Source organism: Anopheles maculipalpis, chromosome 2RL, assembly GCF_943734695.1.
Source record: "Anopheles maculipalpis chromosome 2RL, idAnoMacuDA_375_x, whole genome shotgun sequence".
Lineage (NCBI taxonomy): Eukaryota > Metazoa > Arthropoda > Insecta > Diptera > Culicidae > Anopheles > Anopheles maculipalpis.
The window spans coordinates 32504287-32528270 of record NC_064871.1 but is presented as its reverse complement, the minus strand read 5'-3'; the positions used below and the strand labels follow the sequence as shown (position 1 = coordinate 32528270).

Sequence of the window (23984 nt, the reverse complement as noted above, 5' to 3'; positions counted from 1 at the left end):
AAGGCTTTTCCGAAATGAGCATGAGCTTTTTTTCGGGCCGGCATCAACTGTAATTGACTTGAAAGCTTCCACTCGCTTGAACCGTACCGTAGCCCTGTATCCTTTGATCCTTGCAAAGCTCAAGCTCGGTTTTGTGGGTCGGTCCGGTAAATTAGCCAAACCGACCGCAACACGCCCACACCAAACACGATGTGACGATGGTGGACTCTATGCCCCTGCCGTGTCGGGGAACGAACCCGTCCGACAACTTTCCCGCCGGTACTGAGTGGCAGGATTCGTTAAGGATTCGTTTTGCAATAATTTTCCTTCCAGCATAACGTTCACCTAAGCCCACACATACACGCGCCCGGTAACGTCATCCAATTAGTGGTTCACTGGTTTAGGAACCGGTGTCGGGAAATTGTTTGAGTGAGCGTACCGAAGTTTGAAGACGCTTTCTTTGCGGCCTATGATTAACTTTATAAAGTAAAATAGAATATTGTTGGGTGTTTTTGTGTGTGTGTGTATGTTTGTGGGAATAACGGCTCAAATGTTCATACACTTGAAACCCCTAAACGCTAAACATAAACAAGCAGACAATCGCCATTTTGCATGCGGTGTGCGGTTCACTTGCGAAAGGAAATGAGTCAAATGTGTTTCACCTCCACTGTATCATAGAATACAGAGTGGCGGTCGGATTTATTCCGGCAAAAAGCTCGTGACTCTGCCACGCACACCTTGTACACTGCTTCTGGTGGAAAGACACCCACCCAAGACTACTTTCATGATCATAAAGATTTTAAACTCCAAAATCTTTCTTCGCTAGGACGGATGGGCATGGGGTTGGTGAAGAAAGCAGGACGAAGCTTACGTGCCTCAATTGCCGCAAAGATATGTGTAGAACGCTGTGTGTATATTTACACGTATGTTCAAGCTCTGTCCGTCAGACACACACACACATTCAAATCCTTCCAATCCCGCCTTTGAGTACCGGAAGGTAGCAACGAAACCGGGAAAGATGATGAGAGCTGATGGTTTATGCAAAGACTTCCACAACCTGTCCCTTCTGCCTTACACACACACACGTACGGTGGCATGGAAACAAATTTTGGGTGCAAGCTGCTGAAAGGTAAAAAGACTCTCAAAGGGTGTACGTGCCACGGTTTGTGCTGTTTCTTGTTGTTTCCACATCACTTCGTGCAAAAACCGGAAACCGGAAGTCAGCACCCCGTGCAGTAGTAACTTCTGAAGAAAAACTGAGCAAACTAGCTCCCTAGCCTCTAGCCGATTGTGTTTCGTTGGAGAAGATGCTCCATACGGCGTGGCAAATCTTCAGGTTACTTCATTACATTACGTTTTTTACTTACATTTGCATTCTAGCGAATTCTAGTTTTATTAAAAGTGAATTTTATTATACCTTGAACAATTGAGCCATTTTGCATACGCATCTACCAACACCAACACTCGTCTCATAGAGCTTTATCTTCCCCATTAACCTTGAAGCGAAAGACGGCTGCAAACGCTTTAACAAAGAAACCTTTTCCCAAAAACTCAAACCCTCCTGATGTGCTCGATGCTTTCAAATTTGTCTCGCCCGGAATCTTATTGGTTGTTTTGCAAACCGGCTCTAAATCCCTTCAGTGCAAATTTATGCCAAAATGCCTGCATGCCTTTAGCGGTGAAGCTTGGAAGGTAGGATTGCAGTCTTTTGTTATTGGAATAATGGTCTTCTGCCCAGTGTACAACCGGATCGGAGCTAAGTAATGCTTTTTCAAGTAAAAGTATAAAAACTTTCAATATGTTTTGTGGGTTGTATTGGTTTTATTTAAATTTATCTTGTTTTTAAATAAAGAAATGTTTTAGATACGTTTCGAGTTGATGGAAATGAGATTCCATACGTTTTCGAGTGTAAAATCGAGGGTAAAAGTAATGTAGAAAATGATAGTACCATTGGAATAAAAGGTCACATTAGCTAATAATGTCCGATGTCGCGAGAATGAATTTAAAGCTTTTTGGCAAGAAAAATACAAAATGGCACGTTGATGTCATTGGAAGTTCCAAAAAAGAACTAGGATTAATGTATGAAAATAAACAGGAAATCTAACAGTTCCTTGTCTTGTAAAATTCGATTAGTTTTAAGACACAAAACAAGAATACCTTCTGACTGTAGTATTTCAACCATATTTAATTATTGCTTTGACTGTTTTATTCAAAAACTAGAAGTAATGGGTTGACCGTTACATCTAGTAAAATAACTTCTTCTTGTTGTCATTTTATGTACACTTTAAGCAAAACGTACCACAAACATAATTGTTAGTTAACAATGAGTAAGTTAAGAAAGCCCTTCCACTCTGCTGCTGCATGATGCATTTTCAATTTAATCAAAACCAAATACTTGCCCTGGATCTCAAATGCTAGCAGCAAAAATCAGGCAATCCATCTTTAAACATCCTTCTCACGGTGTACTTTCCTAGTGACACCATGCAGAACCCTTCAATAAATAACATTCCAGTGCCTCAATAGGTCATTACATTACGGACCCGACAGCGGGAAGCATTCCTCCCAGACGGACAGACAGACAATCATTACGTCAAAGCAAACTTCGGTCCCGTATGTCCTGAGCATAAAATACTTCCCTGAATACATTACCCCAGCAGCAAGTACAGGAAGATTGCAAATACCGTGTACCCTACATGTGTCAATCATCGTTTCTCCGTATGAATTTTCCTATCTCCAAAGCAACAGCTGTAATCATTCCTATGGATGGCTAGCTTTGCTCCTCGGTCGGTACCAGCTTGGAAAGACTTCCTTTAGAATCTGAAAAAATTGAAATGATTCACTCTCCGTGGTGTGCTTCCTCCCTTGGCGTGTAAAGTATAGGAAAACAATCCTTTCTCAACGACGATCCCCAAAAACGACAACCGTCCTTTGCTAGCCGCGGTGGAAAAGTGGAATCGAGTCAGCCACTTTCCGACCGATCCGGTAAATCATAATTTATCCCTCTAATCATGACAAGACAATTGAAAAACGGTTACTAACCGGTAGAGGCAACAACAAAAAATGGATTTTTTTCTGGCTCGATCGATACTGCCAACTGCGGTGCGGATGGCAGTACCTTTAGGAGAGCCGATAGGGCAACACAGCATATTTTTAGACTTCAAACAACCACTATGGACATTGCATGGTGCTCCAGAAAGAGCCGCACACGGTGCGTGCCATCGATGGACTTCCTTTTTTTCACGTTCATCCGGGCAGGCAGACTTTCGACACGGCAGACCCCGAACTCCACAACGAAACGGGGCACGAAAACGTTGAACTTCTATTATTTATGAGACGTCGACCGTAACTCATAACTCTAGCGAATTTCTGCCCACACCGCACTCCACCGCTCTGGTTTCTTAGGTTCTCTGTCGCTCGCATATTCCGTCAGTTGGTGAAATAAGAGTTAAAGTCAGCAACACTGTTCTGCCTTCGAACCCTCGAGCCAACCAAACCACCATTCATAAGCGAAAAATTCGCTCGCTGGCAAAAGGTATATTCCTGTTTGGACAGTAAATTGACTTAACCGGGCGCCATCATCGGGACTGGTGAAACTGGTTAAGCAACGGCCGTTGCTGCCAGGCATGCCAAAACCATAGGGGAAATCTTGAAGCAGTCTGCGTCCTGAGGAGATTGTTTGTGTTGTTTTGTGTCTGTTTTTTTCTCATGTTTCTTTGTTTGTTTTTCCCAAAACAACTGATCGAAACGCACGATCAGGCTCCAGCTGCCACAGGTATCAATAATTTATGCGTTTTCAACACCGTAGACATATCGGAGAGCTTGCCCATGTGTTGGAAGCATTTGGGACCTAGCCTTTATATTTAATACTATCAAAAATTGATTTATTGGAACACTGCACGTGTTCCGGGAAGTAACATTAGCTGGACGTGTTTTTTCTAGATTTCTTACGTTTAACCCATGTAAATAAAGTTGGAGTTTTTCATTCAAAAAAGCATTTTCCAGACTAAGTACGTGAGCCTGTTATAGTGCATAATAAGAGAGTTATGTAAATCAAATTTCAAACAAAATATTTAATTACAAAAATTTAACCAACCAATACATAAAGATGGCGAAAACTACGACCGTTACCATTAAATCGCTCGAGGGCGATGAACGCTGATGGTACCATTCACATGCTGGATATACAACATAATAAAGTGAGTCCTTTTCATTTACACTCTAAGATACGGTGAAAAATGTTCCTTTTCCGTAAGCTCCTGCTTCCTGAAGGGTCCTGGAAAACCCCTTCATGCCACTGCTAACCGACGACGCTTCTGGGTGGGATGCAAGAGTATCAAGTATCGATTTCCATCAGCGGCTCTTCACACACAGAGACGAGACTTTGCAATCAAAATCCATTTGGATGGATTTTCTTTACGTGTGCACTTTTCTTTTTCGCTTCTTCCACTTCTTATCTACTAACCTCCCATCCCAGGCTCCTAACACTGTGGGATCCCTTATTGCTGACCTAGCTGGCTGCCGGTTTCGGTTTCGGCGAGTGTAAAGTACAGCTTAGAGGCAGTTGTGTCGGTAACGCGCGGTACACTGAATATTCTGGGTTTGGCTTTTTTTTTCGAAAGCGTCCTGCGTCAAGACGTAAGACGTTATGAGCCGGTAACAACTGATGGCTTAATAGATTACCATAAAGAGCGTTTAATGGTTATGGGGTCTCCGATGAAAAGCGGAACCGTTAATCGAGTCAAAGGTTGAGTCGATTCGATGGAAAATCGATCGAACTTTACGGAGCGTTTTTGAGCAGCGAATAATTTTGACGATCGGGTTTTTGAATGGCAAATATTATGTAACGGGTGAAACATATCAATGAGAGTGTGTGTATTCAAGCTTTTTTTTACTTTGTGCTAAGTAGAACAAAACATACTGCCAAGGATTCATTTCCATCGTTTTTTTTGGTTCCCATTGTAAAACCCCGAAACGTTTGATTCACGCATTCTCCTTCATAATCTCTTACATATTTATACTTCATAAAATCATTGAATTGCAAAGACACTGTTTGATGGAGTTTTTCGAGACAACCCACTTGAAGGGAAGCTTTTAGCTAACAATAACGCTACTCCGCCGCTGGGCTATGATTGCCAGCCAGTATGTTGTCTTGTAGGCTAAAATAATTTATTCCTACAACTCTTCAGACAAAATCAGCAGCATAACATAACAGCAGAGAAAACATTCACACAGCCAACTGTTTCATGTTTCGCAACAACATTGCGACGAAACACAACATTGGTGCGGACTTTTGCCTATCTCGCCGTGAGGAAGCTTTCACCGCATTTTGCGCTGGTTGTAACAACGTATCAAGTTTTAGCAGACGCTTGAAAAGTTTTGGTTCACCCAAAAGAGAGCAAAAACAAAGCAAGTAAAAATAGCTGCCATCAAAAACCCCTAGTAGCTCGCTACAGCTGCCTCACTGTCCGGCATCAATTAAACATGGCAAAGTTTGTCTTTTCTTTCTCTGTTGTTGCTCGAGCACAACTCTCAAGATGAGTTCAATAGCAATAATGGGAAAGCAAAAAAAAAAAGGCACAAAAATACAATCCGTACACGAAAAGTTCCACCAAGCAACGGCGACATGACTTTCGCGTAGAAACAATAAGCGAGAACCACGCGTGATCCGCTCACAGAAACTTGTGCTTCCTGGAACTCGGCTGAACAGGAAGGCGCACTTGGGGCGCTCGTTTGGTTGGAAGCTGTTTGTCCGATAAATCAAATCAGCCCAAAAGGCAGATTGTGTGTGTGTGTGTGTGTTTTTGTGCACTTGTATGATACTAAGCATCTGCGAAGCACGCTAGCGCAGAAAAAAACTCTTCCGAGCACGAGCGCTCTTGCATGGACCAAAATCAATATCCAGTGCAATCTGCCCGTGGCAAACTCGCAAAGACACAGCGAGAAGCAGTGCCAAAGATGGGGATAATCATCCGCTTTCCGCTTTCGTACCTAATAAAGCATTACGCTTTCGACTTAGACGCGGGAAAGTGCTAAATTGCTTCCACCATGTCCCCCATGAACACCCTTTTTCGCCCTGAATCCTTGTATCTCTCTGTCTCGTACACACATAGCCCCATGTGCAAGGTGTGTGCTATCTTTAGCAACACCGAACAAGACCAAGCCTGGCAAGCTTCATGGCACACATTGTTTCAATGCGTTGCAATTCTTGCGTCGTAAAAGCGGCAGACCTGTGGAAGCTCTGAGGAACTCTTGGTTCGATCGGGGTATCCCAGTGTATCGGGTGTAGAATCGATTTGTGTCCTCTTGCATTTGATGATTCCTATCGATTGGACATTTTAGTTTGCCCAGACCACGTCGGCAAAAGGTGAGTGAGTGGTGCCCGCGCTTGTTGATCAACCATGTCAGGGTCTTTAAATAACTGTGCTATTTATAAACGTGGGGACGTTGCTGGGGACAGCAAAAACCCAGTTTCAGAATTTTCCAATATCCGCTCCGGTTTTATAGGGTGCAAATGTTGTGGGCCTATCATGAACCGCCAGTGCCGGTTCATGATAGGCCAGGCATTGGAGGTATACACACATTGTTCCTGTGACGGTTTGCGGTATAATTTAGGTGAAAAAATGTGTTATCTTGAAGAGAAGAATCTATTATCATCAACTACTTCAGCTTGTAATTTTATGAACAAGTTTACAAAGCGAAGTATCAAATACAATAGCTCATCGTCAAGTACAACAGGCATAACAAAAAGTTGCAATTTTTTTACTAACCTTGTAAAGATTTACATATAGCTAGGACTTCTAAACTGAGCAGTACAACGTTCACTAATCTTCTGATAAACAGACTCTGGTAAGGCTAATACATAAAAATTACCTGATTACTTGATTTAAAATCACAGTTTAAAAATTTGATTCCCCGAATCTTTATTATCAATATTGAATTCTTTTTAAATACCTTTATATTGCTAAATGTGATTACCAATTTAAACATTTGTGATGACAAATCGTAAGACCTTTACATTGTACTACGAGCAGTAGTCAATCTTACGGCGAATCTTTACTGCCCGACCAAACTGTTAGACTACCATAATTGTTTGACCAATTCTGACAAAAATCAAACAACAGAGAGTCCTTAATGACTTATTGACACTATTCTCACATGGACCTACCTATTCACATAAGTATACATAGGTTTCGAATCCCATCCATACTTTCTCCCCATGCTGAAGGATGAATATTCGGTTAAGTGTATAATTTAAAGATGTATTAAGGGAAACTGTTCTTTGTTGAGATAGAATCAATTCAACAGTCCTGCGTCACCTTCGAAACGGTTGATAATGTTACAATAAAACAAGCAATGTTATCTGGCATACAAGAATCACTTATGAGTGAACGATGGTTCTTTATTATCAAGCGTTGTTAAATCATTCAAACGAAACTTTTAAACTATGTTCATAACTTTGGTTTTCTTAATAAAAACTTCCGTTGTAGACATGATCCCGTACTCTAAACAAGACGTTGTATGTGCAATTTAGATTTTCTTTTTTATCGCGTGCTACATCCACACTACGATCTTTACCAGTTGCAGGCTCACGATCTGGCGCGTCCAAAATGACTTCTAAAACAGTCTAAAATGACTTTAAGGGCTCTGTTGTCCGGTATCATTCTCATGACATGATCGACCCACTGCTAACTTTCGAATCTACCATTCCTAGCGTTTGTCATTGTTGCAACTCCGCCAGTGTCCATCCGTTTACTAAAAAATCTAAAATCTTCCTCCAGAAGGTGGCGATTATTCTTCTATTAGAAATGCATAATTAGGAAGTTACCAAGGAAATTTCAAAATACTCGACTACTGCAAACAATAACCTAATATACATTTTTATCGATTTTAATAATAACAACCTTTTCACTGTACAATAAACGTACAGTAATTTTTCATTACAAATTTCAAATTGCTATTATTAAAGCATTTCTTCTATTTCCGTTTTCGTGATACATTCTACACAACAGCTATGTTGTGCTGGACACATTTAGCGCTGTTGCTTGTCAGAAGCGTATCAAGCAATCGCTACCCGGCAAGTACTAGCGTGACGGTACCAAAATTGCTGCTTTCATTAATGGGACACAATTTATCCATTATTACACTCACAGATAGACCAAACGCGAGCTAGCAGTGACATGTATGGCTGGTACACAATTTCACATTCCCGACCTTTGCTCCCAATCCTCCCCCTTCACCCGTTCATGATTCGATAAGCGGATGGAAAAAGGGGTTTTTGCGACACCGAGCTTATGACATAAGCGTTATTACTTTGTGCCCTTCGATTATACCCACAGAGCGAAGATTTTGGGGCGACAGCCACTACGCTTGCACGTTGTCGCTATCATTTACGCGGCTTCGTGTAGCGCCAGACAGTCAGCTTTTCTCGCGTAATGAACACGGCAAAAAGGGACAACAGGGCAATGACATTGCCGTTCGTCGTTACGCCAACCAATCAAGCATGGCGACTTAGTGCACTTAGTGCGATGGGAAACCGGTTTTGTACACACGATTTCACCCATTTTCCGATTCCGATAGCGTCGCACGAAGACGTTTTATTGGTTGGTAGCTTCATAAGGGTGAGAGTAGACGCTTCGTGATATTGAACGAATCGTTCTCAGTTTAATTATTTAGAATGAGATCTTCGAATGGATCGAGGGTAATAATCCTGACGCTGCTTATCGTATGTTACGCTGCGCTGTGTGTTCGCCTCCTGTAAGTATGTGTTTCGTTTCTGTTCAAATAGTTACCCCCGATTGTTTTTAATAGAACTCTAGCCAAATCAAATTTTTATGCACGATTTTTATTCAAGATTTAACATTTCAAGTTATAACTTCAAGTTTAAAGTTTCCTATTTTAACCTTATCTTTATATGCATGCATATCTAGCTTTGAATTAAACATCAAAGACATACGCGTGTTAGTGTGTGTGTGCTGTTTTCGTTCATTTTCTTTCTTAGAACGAAAATACTCTAGCATCATTGTTATCACCGCGAATGATGGCTCATCTCAGGCACTACCGATACCATCCTTTATTCACTCCTATCATGATTCATAATGGCGTACTGGAACTAGCTGTACCATCCCAAGATATGGGACGGAAACCAAAAAAAAAAAAAACAAATACTTTTCGTTAGAAAACTCTTCTCATGAGCCCATTCTTCACGATCATCATCCCCAGCGACGAACCACAGCTTCAGAATCAAAATACTTCCGACCTTGTAGGTCGTCTGTTCAAAAAGTCACACGTCATCCTGTTGGCTACAATCCGTCCTTTTCGGGACGGTTGAACGTTTTATGCCCATGAAGTCGAGATAAAAACAATGGCGTTCGGTATGCCATTGACAACACCATTATCTAGGGTGTGAAAATATCGCCTGCCGGACACATTGATGTCCTTCAATCAACACGCCGTAATTCCTGCTCACGCAAGCCCCTAGGCAAGTTCACAAGCGACAACCTTGCTGCCTTACTTTGCTCAAAATCTCCCAGCCCCGAAATAACCAATGAGATCACTCATTTGTGTTGATATTTGTGTCACTTTTGCTACGATTTATTGCTCGGCGCTGGAGATAACCTAAGAAGCATCACGTGAAGTACGCCCGTTGGTCGGTGTGATAGCATTTTCCGAAAGAAATGAGGGGACTAGGGATTTTTTTTTTTCTCGTTGACATCTTTTGGAAACATTATTAAGGGCAGATGATAATTACTGTAGCTCGTCTATTCGTTTTGCTGAACACTTCATTGATAAGCGCCAACAGGCAGCTAAAAATGATTCATTTATTCTTTTGTACCGAAGGAGTTACCCATATTCTATATTAAACATTAAAAAGGTCATATCACTTAAAAAAGGTCATCTAATTATTTTTTTTAAAATCATTGCTTACGTGAAGGGTCACTTAAAGTTCTTTACTTCGTTTCATTTATCGATTAAGGTTATCATTATGCTACTTTCGCATAAAAAACTTCAACAAAAATGAGCAGAAAACAAATGAGCAAACCACTGTGCGCAAGTGATAAAAAAGCATCATAAAGCAAGGATGGTTTGCTAATTGCTTTTCGATAATTTTCCAATCATCTGTCATCCTGCTGAGCGGCAGGGAAAGGATAATTTTTTCCCTCTTTCACAAAACTGGTGTTGGTGCTCATTATTGGGAGTTCATTTGCAGAATATTCAGCTATTTGGACCCTTTCCAATTGTTCGAATCGTTGAGCTTCTTGGCTCAATTAATGCTGCCTGCCAGCTTTTTGGACGATTCTTTTGTTTTCTTCCGCAGAACAAAAGGTTCATTGTTAAAAATGGAGCACTTTCAAACGCTAGTGTGTCGTGTCTGTCTATCGTGCGGAGGCACATTTCAGCACTGACTCCGTTGGAATATGGTTCTTCAATTTAAACTATTTCCATTGCATGGAGTTCGCTACCTTATCGTTTTGTTTTCTTATGTAGCGATCGAACACTCCAAATGATTCAATGACTGACTCCATCATGAAGCAAAAAAGACAAACACGAATCGAGGATTATCTTGTTCCGAAATGGTACCTTTCACCTACTTAACGCGCTAAATCTAGCCTAGCAGCCTTTACGGTACCGGAATAGGGAAGGCCGCTCGTGGCACATGCACTTACTCATGTATATCCGGCTCCATGTGCGCCTCCTGATTGATGGGCCGCACCTTTAATCGGTGCTCTTACATCGGGCCCGAGACATCATCAATCTCGCATCTCATCCAACTCACACCGTTTTTTCTCATTGATTCTCTCTTCACACGCTCCATTTACAGGACGCTCTGGCACAGCTTAGAGGTATGTCGTCCGGCATGGGTAGGATAAGTGAACCGATAGAAACGTTGCAGTCCAGAGCCCGCGAGTTGGAGAAGAAGGTCTGTGTTAACAAATTTTTCTATACTTACCATACCTTTCCCACACAAAACACACCGCTCTCTACGTACACACTGTTTTCTTCCCTCAAGCCTTCCATCCATCGTTGCATCATTGCACCCACACATCCAGCAATCCTGCCCACAGCCAAATAAACGAACCAAAGCATCAAAACAACTCCTCAACCAGTAACATGTAATTTTTTTGTAGATTTTAGCATTGTTTATCTTTTTTTTTATTTTTATATACTTCAAATGTATTCGAAACAGGAGAGTTCTACATCACAAATACATCAATTTTTTCTTCGATACACATAACCTTACAAATTTCACTTCATTTTTGTCAAGATCCTATACTTGACGTGTTTAGCGGACAGATTATCACCATCACCTTCGAACAGGTGCTGTAAATGTACAGCCTCAACAGAACACATCCTATCAACATCAACACACGTATCTGCTACTACTACTACTTCTCAGTGCTATCGATCTTTCAACGCTTAGTTCTTCACATGAACTCTATTTATCAAATTGTTATCAATCGTGTAGCTTTATTATCAGTATCTTAGTATAGTTGAACAGCATTTGTTGTTGAGTTTTATATCTTTCTAGTTTGTTGTCTTGACTCTTAACATATTATTACTGATTATCCTTTATTAATCTACAACTTTTCCCCGTTTCGCTTTTCTGTTTCTATTTCGCTTAAAGCTACCAGCATAATTTCAAATCGTTTCATGTTTCATGTCGTGTGTTGTATTGTTGCGTATGTTATATAGGTTGAGGTAGCTTTAATCAGTTTTCACATCTGTGTTAATTTTAGAAACCGTTTATTGCCTTGTCTTACTTGTGCGTTTTGTGCAGGTGGAACGACTCGAACCGTTTAGAATACATCTGTGAAAACTTTCACCATTTGCTGTGTGTTTGGTTGTTGTTTTGTCGTTGCATGAGCTGTAGGGAAAACCCTCCCGATCAGCGTTGCGTGCGTGTGGGTGGTTTATTGTTTGTACAGGCTAAGCTGCTGTTTAGCTGCGGGGCGTCAATGGAACACAAGTCTAGACCGCGCTTCCTTCACGGTTGAAGCACCAACTGTCAACGCCAACCTTCAGCATCGACCTTCAGCATCCTCGAACAGTGGCTATTTGGAGGATTTTTTTTCACCGCACTTTGTTTTGTGGGCTGCTTTTCCACGTTGAACCCTTACCGAAAAAACACTCCCACTGATTAACAGTCAATTTCGGAGTCAAGGACGATAAAAGCAGTCACACTGTGTGTATTTGTGTGTGTGTTTGTGTTTGCCTGTTTCTTGTTTTTCGTTCCCCCTTCACAGCTGCTGCTTCAGCCCACGCTTGTGAGAAGGTGATGGGCAAGCAGAAGGGGCCGTGATAACTTTCTTACCTTAACTGTTACCGGAAACACCACGTGGCACAAAACTAGTGACAGGAAAGCCGTTGGCAAACGAACAGCGCAACGTAATCATCATCGCCGTCTTCATCACGACCGTCATCGTCAGCAGCAGCAGCTAGCAACACCGGAAACGACCCGAAATGGTGGCGCTCAGCGAACCGATGACACGCCGCAACCGCCCGGAACGGCTCGCAAACCGGGCCGGGCCGTTCATTTTTCATTACACAAAAATGACGAAGTAATTAGCAAGTTCTTGGCCGGCCGGGGGAAAAGCAGACGAAAAGCCCACTAGCCGTGCTAATCGGAACATTATAGAACGAGCCAACCACGCCCGGTTTATCAGCAGCTTGTTATACAATTAAAAGTGATAAATTGCAGACAAACCTCGACGATTTTTAAACGCAAGAGCGAAAGACTTTTAGCGTGAGGGGACGAGACCAGGCTTTTCGCAAACCGCACCTGATCTACGTCTTGAGAAGTTACATTTTTCATCGAGAGAAGCTCATCGCCGTCGTGGTCGTCGGTGGCGAGCCATTTGCTTGTTTCCGTTCCGGTTCCAGTCGACGGAGCGGAAACGGTATGGAATGTATTCGAGAGCAAGACTGACCGAACGGTAAGCACAAATGGGTGAAACATTACGTTCGATTGTCCTGTTTCGAAGATGGCCGTCGAGTAAGAAATATGAGGAGCTCGTATTAAAAATTGGACGAGAAAAGGACGAGGATTTTGAAGCGGTGGTTTGTCCTCGGTTGTTTGAACAATGTTTTTCCTTTCATCGTCTGAGGTTGAGGTAATCGACCGAAAAAAATTACCTCAGGTAAACGATGGTATTGTGAAGTATTAAGAGGTTTGTTTAAAAAAATACTCATTTGTCAGTGATACAAACTTACTCAGGAACTTTTGGAATCTGTTTGGTAAAGCGTAATTTTTTACTTGAAAATTAAGGTTTTTATTTGAAATTAAAGGAGCGTTGATTTACAGGCATTTACTAACGATTGTTATTTTTTTTGTGTCGCTTAAAACTCAGGAGCAAAATTAAACAAAAACTTTTTCATAATTAAGTTTAGTACAGTAATATCACTTGCTACCGGACTAGATGCTTGTTTTTTGAGCTTGAATCGTTAGATCATAAAAGATTGACGGCTTTGAAATACGACGGTGAATACGGCAGTGAATCAAGTTAGGAACAGTTGAAGACAATCATATTGACGATTCTTGGATTAATTTTATGTGTTGTACTTTTCACCGTATTTTAGGCAAATTATGTCAGATAATGTTAATTTATGAATAAACGAATAAAATCAATTAAAAATGGAGACGCCCAGTTAATTAAAAACAAAGGTAAAATTTGGCAATAGAATTTTAAAAATAAACATTGTAATTTAAAAAGTATTATTTACCTGCAAAATAGTTAATCCAAAATTAAATCATAAATTTGTGTCTTTTAGTTCGTGTTTTCACTACTTAGTTCGTGTCTTGGTCGTGTTTTCACTATTAATAACCATGGAGACGCCCAGTTGTTTTCATAACATTTGGAAAAATTGGCAAAAACCTTTTAAAAGTTCCTACTTCTGCTATTCTTCCACTAAGGGATCCAAAGTTTGTTTAATTCAACTGAATGAAAAAAAAAAAACAATCCACAAACACTGTATCAAAACGAGTGAAAAATGAATCTTTACGCGATTGCTGGCATCTGTAGTAGTGTCTTGCCAAATCATTAAATTAAACTTTTCCGATAGGGCACACCCAATCTGTAGGCATTCTATATTTCAGCAATTCATTTTTCTTTTTGTCTTGCCAAACAGAAAAAAACGCTTCGCCAACTAAACAGTATATTTATGATCTTGCCTTCTAACCTGCCTGCATTGCTCTAAAACCGCATGAAATCTACCCCAACAGCTACCTTAACGGTTTATCGGAAACGCACGGTATTTTACAAAACTCTCGCGAATCAACTCGGTCGCCCTCTGCAAGGGACCGATAAAACCCATCACCTCGTGGTTCCCCCGGGCAGGCGAACATACACAAACCTCGGTATTTTACGGGTCAAACGCAGCTACCATGGTTCCATCACACACAAACACACACACACATACATACATACAAACTCCTCACGCTAGACTGGCAGCCTCGGTTCAAGCAAAGCGGCGACTTTTGCCTCCTGACATCGTCGCAAATCGTGGAGCGAGATTTATGACCGATACGCAAGCGAACTTACGTGAGCTTGTCTGTTTTATTACCCCCAAAGTGGCTATTCAATTATAGAAGTCACTACAAGAACAGTGCGAAACAGAGTGGAGAAGAAAATACATTAATTTTACGCTCACGAGTACCTCCCGGAGGCTTGGTTTGTGATATTGCGGTTCGAGGGTAGCTCGGTGAAAACCTCGTAAGTCTGAAGTTTGTCGTGTGATGCGCTGGAAACGAGGGAGGAAGAAAAAAAAGCCACAAATCTTGCACTATTGAATTCTTCATAAGAGTTTTGTGAGAGTATAATGAAAAAAATGTGCTTCAGATTCTATAATAACAAGATTTGAGTTGAAAAAATGGCACAAATGAAAACCATAAGCCACATGTCGCAACAAAACTAGACCAACATCAAATCATCAGCATTGATTCCAGTGGGTATAAATTTCCGTCCACCATCTTGACCACCAAGACCACAACCTGTGTTTCCGTTTTGCTTAGATCGGGTAGAACTTCAACATCCAACTGCTGGCAATACATAAACAGTCCTTTAATACGAAGTCAGGTCTAGAGATATCAGCAATATCCAATTATCTCAAATGCTTGCTAATGTGAAGAAGCTTAAGAGACTTTGGACAACTTTTGAAAGACTTTTTCAACTGACTTGGAAAAGAACTTGGTACTTGTTGAACATCGTTTAATAAAACTATTCGGACAACTAAAACAGTATATTAATTCTTATTCTTCGGGACTTTGAAGAATCGTTTTGTACTTTGGGCGATGTTACTTTACATAAACGTTACGTGGATTAAATTTGTATTTTGAGAAGAGTATTTAATGAAACATCTTGCATTTTAAACCCCCGATAGAATTTAGGGAACCCTTCTACGGAAGTACCTTTAAGTGCATTAATCGATCGGAAAGCGATATTTTCTTACCAGCCTTAAGCACGTCCATCAAAGTTCAAACATTATTGCGATCACAATTAATCACAAAGATTCCGTAGAGAGCATGCTTGAGCTAAATTCTTTCCAGTTTAAATCATCCTTCAAAGTTCGAGAAGCTGGAAAATAATGAAGAAAGCATCTTTCACATTGTATCCAAACGTTTACTCGTGCTCGAGAGCGAGCTTTACAAAAACATTCAATGTGAAACGTTTTTATCAGTTTACTTCTTTTTGCAATTTATTGTGCTTTATTCTACAATTGCTCGTAAAGACCGTAAAATGTTTAACTATTCTTTTCCCATTTCCGTAGAAATTTTCATTGCTTCCAAAGAAACCTGGCTAATTATTTCGCTACAATTTTCGTAGACATAGAGCTTTTCCACGTGCCGTATAAATCTTTTCCATTTACAAGTAAATATCAATTCGTCGTTGCTATTGTTGCTGATGCTTTCCTACAAACTGAACGTTTCTTTTTCCGTTGTGTTTCATCTGTAGCTAGCAGGGTATGTGCGCCCGGAATGACTATAATTCTGCTCCTTTTAATTATGTGTAAACATTCTCGTAATTTATGGTATGCAGCTTTTACGTATATCCTTCGATCTGCCTGCGACTGGCATCAACTGTTTAGATGTGTTTTTGTAGTTAAAGGGCATCTGCCCATGTATCGTATGTAAACTGTTTGTTGTCGTGGCTTTCTCTATCTAAGCGTGCGCCTTTCTAACTCACTATTTGTACAAGCTCAAACAGCAAATCCAAAAAAAACAGACTTAATGTACCGCGAGACACTAGCGCTCTTTCTGTGTTTGTTTTTTTTATCTCCTCTTTTTGTGAAAGAAATCACCTCTCTTAGCAATTGCAAGCAATTAACCAAATCCGAATACACTTTCCTCGCCAATCAGTTTCTGATCGTTTTGATGTCCACACTAGAAATGCCTACGAGCATACGAAAACGAACACATAACAACAACAACTACTACTACTAATACTATGTATGAGCACAAACACGTCCTAACAAACACGCATACATACACCTGTATATCCTTCAAAACCCCACGATCTCCATCCCACTTCGATAGCCAAACTTAACGCTGGCCCAAAGTAACAAACAAAAGAATCAACCATAATTGTGTTCTATTTCTTTGCGTTTCGACAACCTGCCCCAAAAAACCCCTTTGTGTGGATGCTGGCTGCTATTTGCTTCCCGAAATCGATTGGCACCATGGAACGACCGAACAAAACCAAACGTCAAACAAAAAAACTTAAATTTAAAATGGCCGCCTCCCACACGACAGGCTGCACTAGAAACGGTGCGATGCGAAGAGCTACAGCTTGAACTATCGGCTGCCCTTAAATCACGACCTGGCCGTACGCACAGTTCCGGCCCGACCGGATCGAGCGGTACGATGCTCGGTGGCATTGGTGACGGTATGACGGGTCGGAGCACCGTAGGCAATAGCTGCAGTACCGCAACCGCCATGAATCCTTCGTCGGCCAGCGCAACACTCAACAGTATCGGCAGCAGCGCTTACGGCCACACGAGTTCGGTCACGACCAACACTAGCGCCCTCGAGCGGTCGCTAGCGGGCTATGGTAGTGCGACCAGCGGAAGCGTTGGTGGGAGCGGAGGAGGCCGCGGCATGGACGGTATGGGTATCGGTGGTATCGGTCACAGCACAAGCATCGGTATGAGCAGCAGCAGTGGCATCGGGAGCGGCAGCACGGGCAACACGGGTGGCAGCACCGTCACCTGGGCGCCAACGCCGACCGGACACCAGCAAGGGACCGAGATTGATAGAATAATGGCAAAGATCGAACAGGCACGTTTATCCATTGCTAATGTATGTGTGTTAAACTAGAGAACAAACTCAAAACTGCATTCACGTTGCTCTTTCGTTATTTTCACTTCTTTGTCAGTCAGTTGTTGCTTTCAGTTGGTTTCTTTTTCTTTTTTCCGTGTTTCTTGCAAACGATCTGTTGTTTACTGATTGGATTTAAACAACTTTTTTATTTTGCTGAGCGAAAATCTTCCTAATTTTTCTTGTTTTGTTTGTATCAGTCCCACTGCCTACTCTATACTTTTTGGTGCTTTGTTGTTTGGTTCAATTTTATTTGCTTTTTTACGTTTGCTAACAACAACAACAGTCTACTGTTTCCTAGAACTCGAACGTGCAGGATTATGGTGTTCTGCTGCTAGCACCAACTGTGCTACAGCTTTATATTTCGTTTTTTTGAACCCAGTGCATACAGTATTGTTTGTTTTTTGGTACTTTTATATTTATTTCCCAGTTTTGTTTGTTGCATTTTTTCATAAGTACCCAACTTTGCCAACGTGAATCGGTTTGAATTGCCTACAACAGCAATTCTGCCTCACACATGATTCATTCGAATAGAATAGAAAAAAAAGTTCCCAATGTGGATGAATAGAATAGTGAATAGAATAATTGTGTGCTTTAATTTTCTAAACTTTTTCAACGTAGGATAAATTTTGTTTCAAGAGTCGTGCATTGTTAAGATCGCTATAGTGTTTGTCATAAAAGGATATTGATTTTATTAACAATTTGGTTAAATGTTCTGTGTATTGTTAAAGAGACATGAAAGTAATTTATGGTTTAATTTTAAAACTAACTGAAAAGCATGATTTTTACACAAAAAATTCGTTTTCATTTGTTTTTTGAATGTCTTTTTTAAATTGAAACAAATAATTCATCTTTTAAATGTTTCAATATTACTAAATTGATACAATTGTCATTCAAAGAAACACAAACACTGTTGCATAGAATAGTTTAAACAGTTTTTGTACATAGCTCATTGTTTATAATAGATAGCAGATAGTTTAGAGGAAAAAACAAATATTTCATTCACTTACGATAACCATAATACTTACAGCAACTTTAAAAAATGGGCAACTTATGTTCAAAAACACCGACTTTTAAAGCTTTTTCTGCTTTCAATTTAGTGTGCAGTTACTCTCTTATCTGGTTTCTTCTTCACACTGATTTCATTTCTCGCGATTCACATCCGTCATGTTCGTTCGTTTGCAATGGTACAGAAGCGATAGGAAGCTAAAAAAAATGGAATGTTTCCAAGCATTCTTCGTTTTGTTTTCGGTCCCACGTTGTCCCTAGCGCTTCCCGCACGCCATTACGACCTGGCTGTGGGCAACGGTGGAACCACGCACAGATTTGCCGGATGAAAACAAAAACCAAGAACCAAGTCGCCTCCTTTACCATCGAGGCGTAGCATAAGTCCGAAGCGACCACTACTGGCCCGCGCACTACGAACGCACGAGCACGGAATGGCAACCGGAAACCGACAACTGATATCCTGTCCTGATCGCTCGTTTTAGGACAATCGCATACTGGCCGAGCTCGAGCACCCACGCACAACCGGACCGATCATGTCCTCGGCACTGGGCTCCGGCGGGCTGACGAGCGTCTCGACCAGCCTCGGACTGTCGTCGCATCAAACGCACCTCCATCAGACACCTTCGAGTCTCGCATCGCAGATTTCCACCTCGGCCATGCTGAGCGGTCTGTCCGGGCTGACGGGTGCCAGCATGCCCACTGCCGGCCCGCTCGGTATGAACTCGATCGGGCTCGGTGGCGGTGGAGCGGGCGGCGGTATCAGTTCGGCTATGACCGCCGGTATCAGTTCCATCACCGGTGGCGTCAGCTCGATGGGTGTCACTTCCAGCACCAGCAGCCATGCGCTGACCGATGGACAGTACAGCGCACTCACATCGTCCACCGGTGGGAGCAGCACGAATCACTACCCGACCAACGCCAACGTTTCGCCACTGCCAAGCCGGGCAAATCCAATGAGCACCACCATGCCACCTCTCTGCCAGGTGCCTTACAGAATCTGTCTGTTTGTTGTATTTTTTGTTTTTGTCTATATTCTTCGTTAGTTCATCAGCATATCTTCATAATTGAATCATATGCCCCAAGCATGACCATTTCATCAAATCATTTCACTGTGTCACGAAATCCTATATCATTTTATTGTATGTTTCAAATAATTTCAAATAAGGCACTATCGTTTATGAAATAATCAGATTTTTCTCATTGCTAGACGAATCCTTTCGTCTTCAAACGACTAGGCGCCTCCACCAGAAACACCAGGCGTCTCCTATTTGAAACACCAGGCGTCTCCATGATTTGATTTTTATCTACAAACAACCAGGCATCTCCATGCTGTCGCACTTTTGCTGTGCACTCGTAGCCTAACTAATTTTAATACCGTAGCAAAAATAACAAAAAAAAAAACACAAATGTTTCAAACTTCCATTCCATTATTCCTCCATATCCATAACACAACAGCCTAACTCACACCTGGCAGTGGTTCACACTTTGATTGGTGATAAGAAATTACACAAAATTGCTTATCAATGTTACCACAAAACATAAACAACGGCCGTCAAGGGTACTTAATTTTTAATCGGACTTTTTTCAAATCCACCAGTTGACTTAAATTCCAAACCATTCGACCAACTTAGCTGCTGTTCGCGCTATCCACAACAATTAAAAAAAATCCGGCGCAGTAGTTTGCGTGAGCTCCTGTTCAACCCGCTATCTCAACATTCCCAATTGCTAAGAAGTACTAACACGTTATCGATCCGTAGCTTAGCCGTATACTTGAACTAGTTAACCCATTATCCCGTTTCGATTGCATGCCCGTAGCTAATCAAAAACCAAACCAAAGCCGTAGTGTTTGAGTAAGTTCAGTACCACCTAGAGATCGAGGCACAGTTCTGAATCTCCATTTCCACCATTTATACCTTGGTTTTCTCCGTTTCTTTTATCATCTGGTCCCCGTTTGAGGGCAGCAGCTATGAGCGACAAATTTGGGTTTTCCTCTTACCATTGTGTTGTGTTTTATCTTTTGCGGTATTGTTTTTGTAACAACAACAAAAAAACCCCGAAGAAAAAGCCTGCTAAAATTGCAAAACCACTCCGCACCAAAAATACGTCACAGCAAACAAAACCGCCCCACAAAATCCGTTCCGTTTGCCGTGCTGTCCGTTTTTCTCTCGGCTTTGTTTATGACAAAACACATCCATAACTTTTTCGGAAGATGGGGCGATATTTTTATGTACATCAAAAACTTCTCCCGAGTATCCAAACATCGAAAGAACAATTTACTGGCACCCACTTTTACCCAGTGCCGGTGAACTTGTCTGCTGATGGTCGCTTTTTCTTTCGCATTTACATTGCCTGGTGTTGGTGTGGTTTTAGTTTTTTTTTCTCGCGATGATTCTCGATGCGACAAACAACACCACTACGGAGGGATGGATACATTTAATAGGTACGTGCCCGGTTTTCTTTCCTCTCCTGTGCTCCGTTAATTTTTCCTCTCCCGGTCGGTTTTAAAACCATAGTGCAGAAATTCATTTACAGCATCAAATGAAAAAAGCAGCCCCAGCGCCATCTGTACGGCCCTCGTTGGGCTATGATGTTCTTCCATCAGTCGGTCATTTTGTGCTGGTGAACCGCAAAGATGCCTTCCTTAACAGCGGTAGCCACACAAGGCAAATAGACGCACCCACTATTCACCGCCTTCTTTCTTTCAATTATGGCGAAGCTCTAATAAAATTGATTATAGAACGAGCATCCGAACGGCAGTGGTCGAGCTTTAAACGGGAGTATACACAGTCGAACAGCCTCCCGATGCCTACGGCTGCCTGAACCAACGGTTGCCACTTAGCAGCAGCTCGCACAGCATGTCTTTTTGTGCTAAAGCATTCCGTAAAAAGGCGCTTGAAGCTGGTTTATTAGATGGAAAATCTGACTCATGTTTACATCATTCGTCTCAATTAAAGGCGCAAAGTGAAATGAAGTGAGCGAAGGATCAATTTTGTGTTGATAATAGCGGACTTGTAACAAAAAAGCACTACGCACAATCAGTCTGTCTGAAAGTTTAGTGTTTTTTTGCCCAATTTTATTTGAAAATTGTGCCAAAATAATGTCAACACACACACACAAAACACCACAGTCGAAAATGAACCGTTTCTAGATATATCAGTACCCTATGCCTACAAGGTTAAACCTTACTATCCTTACTGCTCCTATTAGCACTAAAAAACGCAAGGCCAACATCGTTTTTCATACTTCTCCAACGCATACAAACACACACTCACACACAACAAACGCCAGCTAGCCCTAAAAGATAGGATGATGTAATAACCGCCTCCAAACCGAGTCGCTCACAATGTACGATACAATGTAATGATTTGTAATGCATGCCGACGCTATTTCGCAACAATTCGCCAACCACCAGCTCCAGCTGGTGTCCTAACCCGAATACAAACGAATTTTCTTCCCCAGCGTGATACTAAAGTACTATCGTTCGTGCTGCCACCAATCTGCACGCATTGTTGTACCGCTTTGGTTGTGAGACGCTTGTAATGCTACTACGTACGTTGAAGTTGGGATAAAAATTGTTTGTTGTTATTGTGTACGGCTTGAAGCGCTAGCGCTTTGATTTATATTTCCGTTCGGCGCGTTGATGTAGCATTGGAGCCACAGTGGCGCACAGTCATTCAGAGACATTATTTTGCAAAAAATACACACACACACCACGACGCTTTGAAACTTTAACACATGTGCTCGGGCCGCATATGAACTGACGCCAATCGAGTTGGGTGAATAAAAAATAAAATAAAACAGGCCACCATTTCGCTATCTCACCAGCCCAAATGCTTCGATCAATTTGGCTGCAGTGGTCGTGATGTGTCCTTTTCTCTGCCCTATCGGATAAGCGCTAAACTGGTCCTACCTTGAGATATTGAATCATTTTCTAGCGCTCGGCTATCCAAACAGCTGCTTAAGAGACGCCACACTTAGGGGAACACGCAAGGTCTCGGGTTCACACCACTTCTAATAGCTTTCGACCAACAATCTCCACACAAATGAAAACATCCCATTCAAGCTGTTTCCGATCCATTCAGCTTTCGAATGGTCGAAGGGCAAAGTGTTACCCAATATCAATCGTGAATCCCGTCCCAACACCTCACACAAATAATGCAACGTTATCAACACTGGTCCAGCCTGTGAAGCCACTCACACTCTAACGGTACACAGGGGGCTCACCCGGACACGGGATACGATCCATCGTCATTCCATAAATGTTGGATTTATTGTCCCTTTTTTGTGTACGTGTCTCATTTATGTGTGAATTTTCTATGCTCTCTATCGCTCTTTCCCTCTCTCTCTAGACAGTGTGGAACAGTTTTGCACAAATTCAAACGGTTTCTGGTCACATGTCGCATCAATTCCACAACCACTTTACTATCGAGCATCATCCAGCTGCCAGTTTTTGATGCCAGCAAACTTAAACATGTGTGGTTAGTGCGGGGGCAGTTGTTTGTGCTGATTTTAAACCTTTCAAACCCGTTCACTAACATACCGTAGACTGGAAGGTGTCGGGAAGATCGAGCGAACCATTTTAGGGTTGTTAAGCACACCATCCGACACCGTCCGCCGAACGATTAAAGCTGCTCTGCTGCAGTTAATGAGTCGCTGATTGCTATAAAGATTTCACACCGGCAGTGCTTAAGTTTTTAATGGACATGCTGGTTATGACTTTTTGACAAGCCATTTGTGACCATTTATTGATCGTGCTGGGATGGGGTAGGACGGGAAAATTGTTCGGGGAAAAGCAAGGTGGTGCTGAGAATCATGCAGATGTGGGAAAAGTAATGCAGAGCACGCTATCTTTGGCAATGAAATTTAGTTGAGGATGTTGAGGAGAGTTTGATAGCTGTAATGAAATCAGTAATGCAGAATTGTGAAATTATACGAAAAGAAGTATTTAACTTCTTCTTCTTATTCTTCTTCTTCATCATCATCTTCTGCATATTCTTCTTTGACTTCACGAATGGGCTTGTCCTGTCATTACTAGCATTCCTTGTGTTGATTACACCTTGATTGCTGGATTGTCAGTCCCGCATGCGGTCCAGACTGGATTCGATACGGGAGATATGCGCCGTCCCGAAATCTCATACAGTAATGCATATCGTTTCAATTAAATGTGATGTCATGCTACATGAGCTAATCTTAATGGCTAGTTCAAAAGTTTTCCTTAAAAGTTTGTGCTACAAGCTGGGACAATTGTGCTCCAATTTTTCACCATTATGGAGTATTGATAGAAAACAGCAACCCTTTTAAAAAACTACTATCAAGAAAAAGTAGCTCCTCACAGCACCTCAACTATGATGTCCTAGTTTGCCTGTCGTAGTATGCAAACCTAGTCCAGACAAGCGTACATACAAGTGATGCTGCTAAAAGGCTCACACATACACGCTGTGCCACTAACTTTATGACGCACGTTCTCGATTCTGCATACTGAAGCCTTCCCTAGGCATAGTGGCACTCAACACCATTTTCAGGAAGAGATACTGCTGTGGCTTTATATAATTTTTTTCGGCTTCACGCTTTCTAGCGTCCGAAAAAGCTCAAACCAGCTCACGAACCAGCCTAAACGAGGCCAAACGTGTTCGATTTGTTGATAAAAGCAGAAAAGCTACAAACGTTCTTTCGCATCGTTTAAAAACGA

The 23984-nt window shown here is 41.7% G+C and overlaps 3 protein-coding genes across 12 annotated transcripts in view; 2 read left to right on the top strand and 1 right to left on the bottom strand.

Annotated features, from left to right (window-relative positions):
- The window catches only part of LOC126558283 (serine protease snake-like), a 483926-nt gene that overhangs the window by 380222 nt on the left and 79720 nt on the right, over nucleotides 1–23984 (bottom strand). The gene's annotated exons all lie outside the window — the stretch shown is intronic.
- Nucleotides 1–23984, top strand: part of LOC126559705 (ataxin-2 homolog) — a 111423-nt gene that overhangs the window by 32483 nt on the left and 54956 nt on the right. The window lies entirely within an intron of this gene.
- The window catches only part of LOC126556657 (RIMS-binding protein 2), an 82000-nt gene that overhangs the window by 27764 nt on the left and 30252 nt on the right, over nucleotides 1–23984 (top strand). For 7 of the 10 annotated variants that reach the window (XM_050212061.1, XM_050212059.1, XM_050212060.1 and 4 more), the window contains exons 3-5: nucleotides 10799–10897; nucleotides 16724–17269; nucleotides 18778–19278. The exons of 1 other annotated variant lie outside the window; for it this stretch is intronic. In XM_050212061.1, coding sequence (XP_050068018.1) covers nucleotides 10799–10897; nucleotides 16724–17269; nucleotides 18778–19278 — 1146 coding nt within the window. Of the gene's footprint in view, nucleotides 1–10798; nucleotides 10898–16723; nucleotides 17270–18777; nucleotides 19279–23984 lie in introns of those variants that run through there. 2 more of the 10 variants (XM_050212063.1, XM_050212065.1) reach the window with 2 other exon arrangements.